Source organism: Schistocerca nitens, chromosome 2 (genome assembly GCF_023898315.1).
Source record: "Schistocerca nitens isolate TAMUIC-IGC-003100 chromosome 2, iqSchNite1.1, whole genome shotgun sequence".
Classification (NCBI taxonomy): domain Eukaryota; kingdom Metazoa; phylum Arthropoda; class Insecta; order Orthoptera; family Acrididae; genus Schistocerca; species Schistocerca nitens.
Genome location: NC_064615.1, coordinates 891,595,168 through 891,611,569, shown reverse-complemented (window position 1 = coordinate 891,611,569; position 16,402 = coordinate 891,595,168). Strand labels below are relative to the sequence as shown.

General features: G+C 40.4%; 1 protein-coding gene across 1 annotated transcript in view; it reads left to right on the top strand.

The window, feature by feature from the left end:
- LOC126235420 (NFX1-type zinc finger-containing protein 1-like) overlaps positions 1–16,402 on the top strand; it is a 362,382-nt gene that overhangs the window by 237,529 nt on the left and 108,451 nt on the right. Inside the window, exons 9-10 of the mRNA XM_049944143.1 lie at positions 3,277–3,388; positions 15,234–15,451. Coding sequence (XP_049800100.1) covers positions 3,277–3,388; positions 15,234–15,451 — 330 coding nt within the window. The remainder of the gene's footprint in view (positions 1–3,276; positions 3,389–15,233; positions 15,452–16,402) is intronic.

Here is a 16,402-nt window from a genome sequence, read left to right as displayed (position 1 = left end):
TGAGGAATTCCTGAAATGTCTGCAAGGGTTGGTTTTGGGGGAGGGGAGGAGGATCCCCTTGAGAAGGCAGTCGGAACTGTTCTAGACAGGGTTCAACACTGGGTCTAGTATTTGGGGGCTGTGTTTGGGTAGTGAAGTGATATTTCCAGTTGAGGTTCCGGGTGAATGAGAGGAGATTTTTAACCAGGGCAGTGTGGTTGAATTTAGGCGTGGGGCTAAAGGTGAAGCCTTTTGATAGAACAGATGTCTCTGGAGGTGAGAGGGGTCTGGATGAGAGGTTTAGAACTGAATTGGGACTGGTGATATGTGGCATTTGACTGTGGTTATAGTTGAGATTTGGTCTGTGTGGGGTAGGTGCTGGGATGGGGAGATTGAGTAGGGTGGCTAGGCTAGGTTTGTTGGCTATGAGGGGGGTTTGTTGAAGGTTCTGTTGTGGCTGGTGTTTGTGAGGGATAGGGAGAGGGACCCCACTTCTTAGGTGTTGCACTAGCACTGTGGATAGTTTTTTCAGGTGGTGTGTGGCACGGAACTCAAGTTTGCAGCTGGCTTCTAGGATGATGTTCCTGAGTGTGTTCTCCAAGCAAGGGTTTGAGAGGTGGAGAAGAGAGATAGGAGCTGTTGGGAGTGGTGGTTACAAGAAGTAGTGTAGAGATTCAGGACAAGTTGGGTAAGGGCTAAGGATTGAAGGTTCTGGAAGTCCAGGAGAGACTGGTGGAAGGAGGAATTGCACCCAGAGATGGGAACTTTTAATGTAAGTCCTTTAGGGGTAATTCCAAAGGTTAAGCAGGACTGGAGGAAAAGTATGTGGAATTGCAGTTTGGCTACGGTGAATGCATGTTTCCGGAATGAATGTAAATAATGTGGTATAGGATTAAGGTACATAGTGGGTAACTGGTGGGTAGGGAAATTAAATAACTAAAGTTAAAATAGTAATCATAAGAAGGAGTAAAATACGGAGGGAAGGACGAGAAAGAAAGAAATTGTGTTGGTAATGTTCAATACCAAAGGAAGACCACTATATAAGAAAAATACGGAAAAAGTTGACCAGACCAAGCAAGTATGTCCAGATCAGGGGAAAAGAACACACGTTGCTCAAAAACAGAGATAGTGAGTGGCGAACCGTCCGCCTAGGAGATGTCCAATACCCAGTAGCGGAGCATGCCCTCCAGCATAATTCTAGGGACCTAGGAACCTGCTACACCATATGTGCCATTTGGCTTCTCCCACCCAACACCAGTCCCTCTGAACTGCGGAGATGGGAACTTGCACTCCAACACATCCTTTCATCCCGCCATCCCTCTGGACTGAACCTACGTTAAACAACCTCACTCCTATTTACTCTTCAGTCCTCTCCTCTTTCCCTTTCCTCTTTAGCCATTCACACATCTTTTCATCCTACATAGTTGTGTTTATCTTTATACTATATACCTCTTTACTTCTGTATGCATCCTCTTTGGTTTGAAGCTGGCACAGTACTTACAGTAGAATATCTTTGGCTTCCCTCTGACAACCATGCCTCCATCCTTGCTACCCTCCCTGTTTTCCTTTCCCTGTTGCTTCATAACCTGGGTTTTGAGTAACTGAATCTACTTTCCCTTTCTTTCCCCTCTCCTCCCTGATGAAGGAATATTTGTTCTGAAAGCTAAGAATGTAAATTTTCGGTTCTGTTTTTTGTGTATCTATCGGCTGTACTGAGCTGAGGTAAGTACTGACCAGCCCCTCTATCTCTTTGTTAGTATTTCTTTCACATCTTTATATGAGATTTTGCAGTAATGAGTAAAGCAGAGTTGTAGCCTATCCCCAACGTTATTCAATCTGTACATTGGGCAAATAATAATTGGAAACAAAGATAAATTTAGAAAATAAATTAAAGTTCACAAAGAAGAAATAAAAGCATTGATATTTCATGTTGAGTGTGTATTTGTATCAGGCATGGCAAAGGAGTTGGAAGCTAAGTTTAACTGTGTGGTTAATGTGTTTAGAAGAGAATATTGTATGAACCTCAGCAAAAGTAAAACACGAATAATGGAATGTAGTCAAATTAAGTCAGGCAGTGCTGAGGGAATTAGATTAAAAAATGAGATGCTGAACAACAGTTGAAGATGTGTTTTGCTGTTTGTGGACCAAGATAACTTATGATGGTTAAAGTAAGGAAGAAATAAAATTCAGACTTGTAATAGCAAGAAACACTTTCCTGGAAAAGGGAAATAATTACCATCTGATACTAATTTGAGTGTTACATCATCAGGCATGTAGCTATTTCATGAATTTAATGGGAAGTGTATTTGCATCTCATTCTGTTGTGCTTCATAGTTATTTTCTGTTGTTGAATACTTCACTGTTATCTTTTTATACAAATTATGAATGATTATTCCACCACCTATTACTTGCAGCAGCCTTATAGCTACTTGCTTTATTTCATGAGTTAGCACTATCAGTATTCCGCAATCTAAACTGAAATTTGGATTTTCGTTTTTTACGCTACATTAATGAGTTAAATATCTTTTTAAATATGGTACGGAAAATTCTGGCTGAGTGGAGATAATTTAGAAGTGAAGGTAACAACTCACCACCTAGTGAAATGAATCATTTTCTGACCTAAAGTATACATACAGATACGCACACATACATGCATGTGTCCACACACACACACACACACACACACATCTACATTGTGCCATCTAAATTCGGAATGTGAGGACTGCAGTTCACCAGTGTGTGTGTGTGTGTGTGTGTGTGTGGGTGGGTGGGTGGGTGGGTGGGTGGGTGGGTGCGCGCGCACACACACTCTAGCTCAAAAAAGGATTCACAAGCTGCAACATGGTCACAAATAGAACTGTGGTCCAGAAAGTGTAGAATAAATTTGTTTTATTTCTGTCTTATAATCACAAAATTGTTAGCTCCTTAGACTACCAGTTTTCGTCAGCGATGAGCATCTTCAGATGTTTTAAAGCATTTCTATTACATTAGGGCATGTTTTGAAACAGATCTGAAGATGGTAATTGCTGATTGAAACTGGTAGTCTAAGGACCTAATGATTTTGTAATCATATACAGAAATAAAACAAATTCATTCTACAAAAAGTGATTCATCTGAGAGCTAGTGAAGATTTCATTCATTTTTGTTTGACTTTTGACGATATCTTTCTCATGGTTGTTCAACAAGTAGCACTTCAATCATTATTTGTATATTAATAAAACTTTGTTGGTATTTATGGCTGTAATATTATAGTTTGTCATAATATGTCCATTGAATCAGTTGTCTTTTTACTTACAGCTGCAATGTTGATTGTGCAAATAGTTGCCCGCCTTGTAAGCAGAAGTGCGAATATCGATGCAAGCATTCACGTTGCAGTTTGAAATGCGGTGTTCCTTGTACACCCTGCAGGGTAAGTATTGTCAGAAGCAGTGCTAACAGTTAGTTACTAAAGTGTGTACCATTCTTGACAATTGCAGTTTTTAAAATCCGAATGACTTTTATACCTAACTATGTCCAATGTCTCTTCCTCTCTTAGAAACGTGCATGTAGACACACACACACACACACGCACACAATCTCTCTCTCTCTGTCTCTCTCTCTCTCTCTCTCTCTCTCTATATATATATATATATATATATATATATAAAATAAAGATGATGTGACTTACCAAATGAAAGTGCTGGCAGGTCGACAGACACACAAACAAACACAAACATACACACAAAATTCAAGCTTTCGCAACAAACTGTTGCCTCATCCCTCTATTATAACCATATATATATATATATATATATATATATATATATATATATATATATATATATATATAAAATAAAGATGATGTGACTTACCAAATGAAAGTGCTGGCAAGTCGACAGACACACAAACAAACACAAACATACACACAAAATTCAAGCTTTCGCAACAAACTGTTGCCTCATCCCTCTATTATAACCATATATATATATATATATATATATATATATATATATATATATATATATATATATATATATATATAATAAAGATGATGTGACTTACCAAATGAAAGTGCTGGCAAGTCGACAGACACACAAACAAACACAAACATACACACAAAATTCAAGCTTTCGCAACAAACTGTTGCCTCATCAGGAAAGAGGGAAGGAGAGGGAAAGACGAAAGGATGTGGGTTTTAAGGGAGAGGGTAAGGAGTCATTCCAATCCCGGGAGCGGAAAGACTTACCTTAGGGGGAAAAAAGGACGGGTATACACTCGCACACACACATATCCATCCACACATATACAGACACAAGCAGACATATTTAAAGACAAAGAGTTTGGGCAGAGATGTCAGTCGAGGCAGAAATGCAGAGGCAAAGATGTTGTTGAGGTATGAGTGGCGGCAACTTAAAATTAGCGGAGATTGAGGCCTGGTGGATAACGGGAAGAGAGGATATGTTGAAGAGCAAGTTCCCATCTCCGGAGTTCGGATAGGTTGGTGTTAGTGGGAAGTATCCAGATAACCCGGACGGTGTAACACTGTGCCAAGATGTGCTGGCCGTGCACCAAGGCATGTTTAGCCACAGGGTGATCCTCATTACCAACAAACACTGTCTGCCTGTGTCCATTCATGCGAATGGACAGTTTGTTGCTGGTCATTCCCACATAGAATGTGTCACAGTGTAGGCAGGTCAGTTGGTAGATCACGTGTGTGCTTTCACACGTGGCTCTGCCTTTGATCGTGCACACCTTCCGGGTTACAGGACTGGAGTAGGTGGTGGTGGGAGGGTGCATGGGACAGGTTTTACACCGGGGGGCGGTTACAAGGATAGGAGCCAGAGGGTAGGGAAGGTGGTTTGGGGATTTCATAGGGATGAACTAACAGGTTATGAAGGTTAGGTGGACGGCGGAAAGACACTCTTGGTGGAGTGGGGAGGATTTCATGAAGGATGGATCTCATTTCGGGGCAGGATTTGAGGAAGTCGTATCCCTGCTGGAGAGCCACATTCAGAATCTGATCCAGTCCCGGAAAGTATCCTGTCACAAGTGGGGCACTTTTGCTGTTCTTCTGTGGGAGGTTCTGGGTTTGAGAGGATGAGGAAGTGGCTCTGGTTATTTGCTTCTGTACCAGGTCGGGAGGGTAGTTGCGGGATGCGAAAGCTGTTGTCAGGTTGTTGGTGTAATGTTTCAGGGATTCCGGACTGGAGCAGATTCGTTTGCCACGAAGACCTAGGCTGTAGGGAAGGGACCGTTTGATGTGGAATGGGTGGCAGCTGTCGTAATGGAGGTACTGTTGCTTGTTGGTGGGTTTGATGTGGACGGACGTGTGGAGCTGGCCATTGGACAGGTGGAGGTCAACATCAAGGAAAGTGGCATGGGATTTGGAGTAGGACCAGGTGAATCTGATGGAACCAAAGGAGTTGAGGTTGGAGAGGAAATTCTGGAGTTCTTCTTCACTGTGAGTCCAGATCATGAAGATGTCATCAATAAATCTGTACCAAACTTTGGGTTGGCAGGCTTGGGTAACCAAGAAGGCTTCCTCTAGGCGACCCATGAACAGGTTGGCGTACGAAGGGGCCATCCTGGTACCCATGGCTGTTCCCTTTAATTGTTCGTATGTCTGGTCTTCAAAAGTGAAGAAGTTGTGGGTCAGGATGAAGCTGGCTAAGGTAATGAGGAAAGAGGTTTTAGGTAGGGTGGCAGGTGATCGCCGTGAAAGGAAGTGCTCCATCGCAGTGAGGCCCTGGGAGTGCGGGATATTTGTGTATAAGGAAGTGGCATCAATGGTTACAAGGATGGTTTCTGGGGGTAACGGATTGGGTAAGGATTCCAGGCGTTCGAGAAAGTGGTTGGTGTCTTTGATGAAGGATGGGAGACTGCATGTAATGGGTTGAAGGTGTTGATCTACGTAGGCAGAGATACGTTCTGTGGGGGCTTGGTAACCAGCTACAATGGGGCGGCCAGGATGATTCGGTTTGTGAATTTTAGGAAGAAGGTAGAAGGTAGGGGTGCGGGGTGTCGGTGGGGTCAGGAGGTTGATGGAGTCAGGTGAAAGGTTTTGTAGAGGGCCTAAGGTTCTGAGGATTCCTTGAAGCTCCGCCTGGACATCAGGAATGGGATTACCTTGGCAGACTTTGTATGTGGTATTGTCCGAAAGCTGACGCAGTCCCTCAGCCACATACTCCCGACGATCAAGTACCACGGTCGTGGAACCCTTGTCCGCCGTATCTGATATATATATATATATATATATATATATATATATATATATATATATATATATATATATATATATATAAAATAAAGATGATGTGTGGATGGATATGTGTGTGTGTGCGAGTGTATACCCGTCCTTTTTTCCCCCTAAGGTAAGTCTTTCCGCTCCCGGGATTGGAATGACTCCTTACCCTCTCCCTTAAAACCCACATCCTTTCGTCTTTCCCTCTCCTTCCCTCTTTCCTGATGAAGCAACAGTTTGTTGCGAAAGGTGAATTTTGTGTGTATGTTTGTGTTTGTTTGTGTGTCTGTCGACCTGCCAGCACTTTCATTTGGTAAGTCACATTATCTTTATTTTTAGATATATTTTTCCTACGTGGAATGTTTCCCTCTATTTATATATATATATATATATATATATATATATATATATATATATATATGTGTGTGTGTGTGTGTCAGAAACAGTGGTAACAGTTAGTATCCAAAGTTTGTACCATTCTTCAGGGTGTATACGTGGACGAGGAAAAAAAATTCCCGGATTTCCCGGTTAAAAATACACTTTCTTCTGGATGAAAATACACTCTTTGTGTGTTAAGTAACACTATACTCTTTCATAGAACTGTAAAACTTATCAATCCTTTCAATGGTTGTGGTTTTATACACTGGCGTAGAATTTCCCGGCACTTTAGAAAATGAAACTTGGGGAAAAAACACATTTTGGGAAGTTGTCTGATGTGCAGCAACATGTACACTGCATATTTTCGTATTACAAAAGTATAAATTCGAATTCAAAATCGAGATTGCAGTGCGCTTTTGTAAGCCAGTTGCAGCTCATGTCAAGCGATCTTGCCAGTCGATAACAACGGATATTCAGAGCATAGGACACTTGATGTAGTCAACCAATAGCAACATCACTCTTAAGTATCACATACACGTAAATAGGAAAAGGTAATGGTTTAAATTAATATACATAGTTTTGCCTCTGCCTGGCAGTTAAGTATGAATTGCAGAGTAACCATGTAGATGTATAAATGTGGTCACTAAGATTAATAAGCTGCAAGAGTAGCTAAGCTTTTACACATAATGTTGATATTTTTTGCACGTGTTATGCTTTAAGATACATCACACAAATGTGACAGTAAAATTTATAACAACAACACAAATGTCTGATCTTCTGGGCTCTAAAATATTCTAAATGGTTGTCCTCGAAGATTTGACTTTTGAATGAGAGTCAAACGCTCTGTGATTTAAGTATTTCATCGGACGTTCATGCACAGAGTACATCTTGCGTAACAGGAAATTTACTTTGAAAGTAATGCTTTTCAAACAACCATTCAGAATATTTTCCAGCAATCTGTTAGAAATAGGTTCGCTTCAGCAGTTGCCAAAGTGCGCCAGGTAACAGGTGTCGCTGTGCTTGCGCAGCTACGATGGCACAGGAAGCCCGTATGTTCGTACGTCTAAAACATTAAAACATCTTACATTGTGGCACAAAAGAAACAAGACATTAGAGGATACTCCAAGAGCATGGGAATTTTGTGGACCATACTAAAATGCATAATTAGGCTTAAAGTGCACATTCGTATATCCAGATTCAGATTTAAATTTTCTTGGAGTATCAGTAGTGTATTATCTCATGTTTGGTTCTTTATTATGGCATAATGCTATACGTTCTAGAAGATGAAAACAAGAACTTGAAATACAGCGAACAGTTGAAACTAGCCAATAGTGTGGAATTAAACACTTCGTTTCAAATAAATTGACTGCCTCAGCGGAAAAGATTAACAAAGGTCAAATTTATTTACAAACCGACAAAAATAACTTCGTTGCTCTGCAAGGCGATTAACGCTTGACTGTCAGAAAGGTGGAAACAAAATAAAATCTGAAACTAATAACATATTTTGATGATGATGATGATGATGATGTCCCATACACCGAGGACTGTAGGGGACGATGCGGGAGACCCTTCCATAATTATGTCAATGTATTTTAATTCAGCCACAGAAATCCGTTTTCTTTTCATTTGACCTGAGAGCAACAAATGAAGAGGAAACAGCAAAACCACTTAATGTAAACATGGGCCTTGTGGGGACTACCACTTCCCCACTACAACTAAGAATGCTCTGTGCATCAACTCCGGATCTATGTTATTTCCGAACCGTGGTGATGTTAGATAGTGGCGCTGCTCCTCCCTCGAGCATTTGAGGTAGGTTGCCAAAAATTTTAAAAATCGACTTTTCAAAAATGTCTTAATTTTGTAGTGCACATCTTTCTGAAGAGTCTAATACATAAAACATAGATGTTCGAGGGAACGTAAGTCATGTTATTTGGTCGTAAGTGTACCGAAGTGCAGTGCCACGCCTCTTCACACAGCATTCTTCCATTGCTCGCCTCTGTATTTCACACTGTGGAATTCAAACGTGTAATTGTAATGGATGCCATCAAACTATATTCAGGCCAGTGGAAATTAAAATCTCCTGTGGTGCCTCTCCTGTTCCCAGTCGGCCTGTTTGACATCCTGCTCCTCTTTAAAAAAATCTCGCAATTAATACTGGATGGGATTATTTGTAACCAGCAGAACAAGAACTCTTCAGAAAATTTGCAGTCTTTACTGCCTATTAGCTAATAACTTAATGTATTTTGTGACATAAAATTAAATATAGGATACATAAAACATGTAAAGACAAGAGACAAGCAAGACATATACATTTCTTCAATCTATAAGTCCTAGCTTTTTTCTCTCTCTAATCTTGCCACAGCTTTATGTGGCATACTTTTCTCTCTGGGAAAGAATCTATTACCTCATCAAAGTTCGTCACGTTTTGTTACATGAAAAAACGAAATGTCGTTGTCTGATACTAGAGACCCCCCCCCCATGAACCTTGGACCTTGCCGTTGGTGGGGAGGCTTGCATGCCTCAACGATACAGATAGCCGTACCGTAGGTGCAACCACAACGGAGGGGTATCTGTTGAGAGGCCAGGCAAACATGTGGTTCCTGAAGAGGGGCAGCAGCCTTTTCAGTAGTTGCAGGGGCAACAGTCTGGATGATTGACTGATCTGGCCTTGTAACACTAACCAAAACGGCCTTGCTGTTTTGGTACTGCGAACGGCTGAAAGCAGGGGGAAACTACAGCCGTAACTTATCCCGAGGGCATGCAGCTTTACTGTATGATTAAATGATGATGGCGTCCTCTTGGGTAAAATATTACGGAGGTAAAATAGTCCCCCATTCGGATCTCTGGGCGGGGACTGCTCAAGAGGACATTGTTATCAGGAGAAAGAAAACTGGCATTCTACGGATCAGAGCGTGGAATGTCAGATCCTTTAATCAGGCAGGTAGGTTAGAAAATTTAAAAACGGAAATGGATAGGATAAAGTTAGATATACGAGGTGTGGCTAGAAAAAAACCGGACTAGTACTGGTGAAACAATAAAACGAATGCAATAAGGCTGAAAGTCGCGTGGCCTGTCACGTGACTCTCGTTCCGCCTACTGCTCGAGTTTCATCTGCCTCCTGCACTCAGTCTGCCCGTGGCGTCTGTTTTAAGTAGTTGACGTTTTGTCTGTGCGTCGGAAAATGTTGAGTGTACAGAAAGAACAGCGTGTTAACATCAAATTTTGTTTCAAACTAGGAAAATCTGCAAGTGAAACGTTTGTAATGTTACAACAAGTGTACGGCAATGATTGTTTATCGCGAACTCAAGTGTTTGAGTGGTTTAAACGATTTAAAGATGGCCGCGAAGACACCAGTGATGACACTCGCACTGGCAGACCATTGTCAGCAAAAACTGATGCAAACATTGAAAAAATCGGTAAACTTGTTCGACAAGATCGCCGTTTAACAATCAGAGCAGTGTCTGAGTTAACAGGAGTTGACAAGGAAAGTGTTTGTGGAGAAAAATGTCATGGATCCTTCACCAAGACAATGCCCCAGCTCACAGTGCGTTGTCAGTGAAGACGTTTTTGGCAAAACACAACATTCCCATCTTAGATCATCCACCCTACTCACCTGATTTGGCCCCCTGTGACTTTTTTCTTTTCCCTAAAGTCAAGTCAGCTTTGAAAGGAACTAGATTTGAGACTGTTGAAGTAGTAAAAGAAAAAGCGACGGAAGTAATGTATGGACTTGCTGAAAATGATCTGCAGCATTGCTATGAACAGTGGAAAATTCGTATGGAGCGGTGTAGAGACTGAGGAGGAGAGTACATTGAAGGAGATAACATGAAATTGTAAATAAATGTTTTTTCCAGCATCAGTCCGGTTTTTTTCTAGCCGCACCTTGTAGTGGGAATTAGTGAAGTTCGGTGGCAGGAGGAACAAAACTTTTGGTCAGGTGAATACAGGGTTATAAATACAAAATCAAATAGGGGTAATGCAGGAGTAGGTTTAATAATGAATAAAAAATAGGAGTTCGGGTTAGCTACTACAAACAGCATGGTGAACGCATTATTGTAGCCAAGATAGACACAAAGCCCACGGCTACTACAGTAGTACAAGTTTATATGCCAACTAGCTCTGCAGATGATGAAGAAATTTATGAAATGTATGATGAGATAAAAGAAATTATTCAGGTAGTGAAGGGAGATGAAAATTTAGTAGTCATGAGTGACTGGAATTCGACAGTAGGAAGAGGAAGAGAAGGAAGTGTAGTAGGTGAATATGGATTGGGGCTAAGAAATGAAAGAGGAAGCCGCCTGGTAGAATTTTGCACAGAGCATAACTTAATCATAGCTAACACTTGGTTCAAGAATCATGATAGAAGGTTGTATACATGGAAGAACCCTGGAGATACTAAAAGGTTTCACATAGATTATATAATGGTAAGACAGAGATTTAGGAACCAGATTTTAAATTGTAAGACATTTCCAGGGGCAGATGTGGACTCTGACCACAATCTATTGGTTATGAATTGTAGATTAAAACTAAAGAAACTGCAAAAAGGAGGGAATTTAAGGAGATGAGAGCTGGATAAAGTGAAAGAACCAGAGGTTGTACAGAGTTTCAGGGAGAGCATAAGGGAACAACTTAAGGAATGGGGGAAAGAAATACAGTAGAAGAAGAATGGGTAGCTTTGAGGAATGAAATAGTGAAGGCAGCAGAGGATCAAGTAGGTAAAAAGACGAGGGCTAGTAGAAATCCTTGGGTAATAGAAGAGATACAGAATTTAATTGATGAAAGGAGAAAATACAAAAATGCAGAAAGTGAAGCAGGCAAAAAATAATACAAATGTCTCAAAAATGAGATCGACAGGAAGTGCAAAATGGCTAAGCAGGGATGGCTAGAGGAGAAATGTAAGGATGTAGAGGCTTATCTCACTAGGGGTGAGATAGATACTGCCTACAGGAAAATTAAAGAGACCTTTGGAGAAAAGAGAACCACTTACATGAATATCAAGAGCTCAGATGGAAACCCAGTTCTAAGCAAAGAACGGAAAGCAGAAAGGCGGAAGGAGTATGTAGAGGGTCTATACAGGGGCGATGTTCTTGAGGACAATATTACGGAAATGGAAGAGGAGGTAGATGAAGATGAAATGGGTGAGTTTGACAGAGCACTGAAAGACCTAAGTCGAAACAATGCCCCGGGAGTAGACATCATTCCATTAGAACTACTGACAGCCTTGGGAGAGCCAGTCCTGACAAAACTCTACCATCTGGTGAGCAAGATCTATGAGACAGGTGAAATTCCCTCAGACTTCAGGAAGAATATAATAATCCCAATCCCAAAGAAAGCAGGTGTTGACAGATATGAAAATTACCGAACTATCAGTTTAATAAGCCACAGCTGCAAAATACTAACGCGAATTCTTTACAGACGAATGGAAAACCTGGTAGAAGCCGACCTCGGGGAGGATCAGTTTGGATTCCATAGAAATGTTGGAACACTTGAGGCAATACTGACTCAATGACTTACCTTAGAAGAAAGATTAAGGAAAGGCAAACCTACAGTTCTAGCATTTGTAGACTTAGAGAAAGCTTTTGACAATGTTGACTGCAATACTCTCTTTCAAATTCTGAAGGTGGCAGGGGTAAAATACAGGGAGCGAAAGGTTATTTACAATTTGTACAGAAACCAGATGGCAGTTGTAAGAGTTAAGGGGCATGAAAGGGAAGCAGTGGTTGAGAAGGGAGTGAGACAGGGTTGTAGCCTCTCCCCGATGCTATTCAATCTGTATATTGAGCAAGCAGTAAGAACGGAATGGACAGTGTCTTGAAAGGAGGGTATAAGATGAACATCAACACAAACAAAACGAGGATAATGGAATGAAGTCGAATTAAGTCGGGTGATGCTGCAGGAATTAGATTAGGAAATGAGACACTTAAAGTAGCAAAGGAGTTTTGCTATTTGAGTAGCAAAATAACCGATGATGGTCGAAGTAAAGAGGATATAAAATGTAGACTGGCAATGGCAAGGAAATCGTTTCTGAAGAAGAGAAATTTGTTAGCATCGAGTAGTGATTTAAGTGTCAGGAACTCGTTTTTGAAAGTATTTGTATGGAGTGTGGCCATGTATGGAAGTGAAACATGGACGATAAATAGTTTAGACAAGAAGAGAATAGAAGCTTTCAAAATGTGGTGCTACAGAAGAATGCTGAAGATTAGATGGGTAGATCACATAATTAATGAGGAGGTATTGAATCTAATTGGGGAGAAGGTGAGTTTGTGGCACAACTTGACTAGAAGAAGGGATCGGTTGGTAGGACATGTTCTGAGGCATCAAGGGATTGCCATTTTAGCACTGGAGGGCAGCATGGAGGGTAAAAATCGTAGAGGGAGGCCAAGAGATGAATACACTAATCAGATTCAGAAGGATGCAGGTTGCAGTAGGTACTGGGAGATGATGAGGCTTGCACAGGATAGAGTAGCATGGAGAGCTGCATCAAACCAGTCTCAGGACTGAAGACCACAACAACAACAACAATACTAGAGAAGCTGTTAATACAAATGGTGCCCAAGACTGGTGTGGTTTTTTGATCTGATTACATGTATTTTGTCACTGTCTGCTAGATAAAACGAAATAACCCCACCTAATATTGCAGCAATTGTTACACACACCAAATAAACGAGACTGTTTTGGCACAGATCGTCATTTTTATAACACAACAGATTATAGTTCACGAAGTACCAATATCAAATGCCTATTAGGCCCACTACAAGTAAAAAGTTTTATGTTAGGAAATAGTTTCACGTTTCATTCATACTCTCTAGCTTCTGAAGCATGAGATCGAAAAGTAGTAGTACGAAATTTTTATATAAATTTGGAATTATCATATTCTTCCGTAATTTCTGTGTGTCCCCGTTTCTTCTACTTCCTCTTTCTAACAATCTTGTCATCACTAATTCTGTAACTATTCCTGCCAGTGTCAAAACTTATTCTCTGGTTAACTTCAGTAACCCTGCCACAATCACCAGATCAGTTATCCTGCATTTATTATCCAGTTAGGTGTTATTATCTGTTCGTACAACACATTTTCCACACTACTACTAGAATAGAACTTTAGCAGCTGCTAGCCAGGGACTGTGTAACTAGCCCTTAATAGTGTAGCAGTCTGGCCAAACTTTTCTGTCAAAATTTCATTCGCTCTGTGCGCTGCAATAAAAAATACTGCCAGTTGTGAGTGTGGTCTGTGATACGGTTTTTGCAAAAAGCCTAAAACTTATAGAAATTTATCGTGAAGTGTTCGAAGTGTACGGAAACAATGTAGTGAGTGAATGTTCCATCCGAAAATGATGCATTCGGGTGCCCACACTTCTCTTCATCATGAACGTTGGTTCGGCCATTTTGTTGAATAGCAGTACATTCACTCTTCATTGGAGTAATTGTTGAACGTTCCAGAAAAGCGAAATTCAGTAATGGCATCACATATTTTAAATGTTATTAATATGGCAAGAATGAAGGACACTGTAAAAACAGTAACCTTTTAATGAAATTCAGTTAAATCGGTGATTGAAATTTTATGATTGTTATGTAAACTTACTTCTTATGAATTCAACTGCTGCATTGTATTATTGTATTTTGCACATACTATTACTGACACATAATGTTTATTTTAGTTGCTTGCTTAAACAGTAATGTATGTTGTGGACATTTTTCTTACATTAGCACTGTTCTGGACACTGTTACATGAGTCTCTTAGCGAGCATAACCTCAACAAATGTTCAAAACCAATTGTCTCCTTAAAAAATCCCTGCAATTTTTTGAGTTTCTTCAATTGTTGTTTATACAAACAACTTACTTGAGTGTTGTTAGCTTTAGATACTTTAGGGAACCTGCAATTGCTCAAGTGGAACAGATGTTGCAATTAAAATAATATTAGTGAGGCTAATTTAAAGTTAATTTTTTGGTGTTCAGATAAATAAAATTGAGCCGGTAATAATACAGCCCCATTGAGAATACTGGTTTAGAACATGGAATGATTTGATTGCTGTTTGTATGTTGCTGGAAATCATACTGACTGATGTCAAGGGGTTGGAGGCTGCTTCAAACTGATATGTTGGGTGAAATGCTGAGTCATGTCCCAGAGAAGTCAAAGATGCGTCAAGTATATTACCTCCAATGGATAGTGACTCCTCTGCAAGAAATGTATCTTTGCTTGTCCATTTGATGAATGTGGCACCTCAGGAGTAAGTAGGGGCTCTGTGCCGGCCGCGGTGGTCTCGCGGTTCTAGGCGCGCAGTCCGGAACCGTGCGACTGCTACGGTCGCAGGTTCGAATCCTGCCTCGGGCATGGATGTGTGTGATGTTCCTAGGTTAGTTAGGTTTAAGTAGTTCTAAGTTCTAGGGGACTGATGACCACAGCAGTTGAGTCCCATAGTGCTCAGAGCCATTTGAACCATTTTTAGGGGCTCTGTATAGGGGAGGTGGGGACCAGCGAGCACTCGGTATTGATAAAAATTGATGGACATGCTATCTCCATTAAGATATTCATGCTGCGCCATATTTATTTTAAAGACTGTCACTGAATATTTGAATTTATAATACAGTACAGAGAAGAAAGTAAATTGTTCTACAGTATGTCGGTCATCATTTTAAAACCATGTGTATTAAATTTCAGGAACCATGTGAATGGCGCTGTAAACATACCCGATGCACAATGCTTTGCTATGAGCTTTGTAATCGTTCTCCCTGTTATGAACCCTGCGAGAAAAAGCTTAAATGTGGCCATGATTGTGTTGGCTTCTGTGGTGAACCATGCCCTCCTTTATGTAGAATTTGTAATGAAGAAGAATTAACAACAATTTTCTTTGGCTCAGAAGATGAAGAGGGTGCCAGGTATATTTTTCGATATGCAATTTCATATTTTGTATTCTGTGTAAAGAATGAAGTATTTTTTACTTCTTTGTTTTATTATTAATTTTTTAATAATTTTTGTAATGATAAATGAGGAAGTATTGAATAGAATTGGGGAAAAGAGGAGTTTGTGGCACAACTTGACAAGAAGGAGGGACCGGTTGTTAGGACATGTTCTGAGGCATGAGGGGATCACAAATTTAGCATTGGAGGGCAGTGTGGGGGGTAAAAATCGTAGAGGGAGACCAAGAGATGAATACACTATGCAGATTCAGAAGGATGTAGGTTGCAGAAAGTACTGGGAGATGAAGAAGCTTGCACAGGATAGAGTAGCATGGAGAGCTGCATCAAACCAGTCTCAGGACCGAAGACAACAACAACATTGATAAATGTTACTACCACTGTATATATACTTCATTTGGAAAATGAATCAGCCTTTTGGAATTAATTTTGGAACTGTGAAGTCTGGTAATTTAATATTCACTGTTCTGTTGTGCATCTTTAATACTCTAATGAAAGAGCTGAAAACAAACTCTGGGTTTTTCTTTTGTCAAAAAACATAGCTTCTGAGAGAAAGATCCTACCTCACTGGGATGAAAGAGCTGAAAACTAACTGGGCTTATCTTTTGTCAAAACACATTGCATCTGAGAGAGAGAGAGCCTGAAGCTTAGAGAACTTCACCGGGCAGTTTGGTGACTCTGCAGTGAAAGTAGCCTTATATGATTAAAATTTTATTGATATATTGAAGATTGCAAAGCTAAATGTTGTAATACCCTAATACCTTCTTGCTTTTGAAATTTACTATATTTTATGTCATCATTTCCATACAACTGAAGATGTTGTTGGCCCCAAATCATCTCTCTGAGTAGTTTTAGAGCCTTTTACCACAGAGAATATCTCAAACTTTCAACAAGAATCCATCACATGTGGAG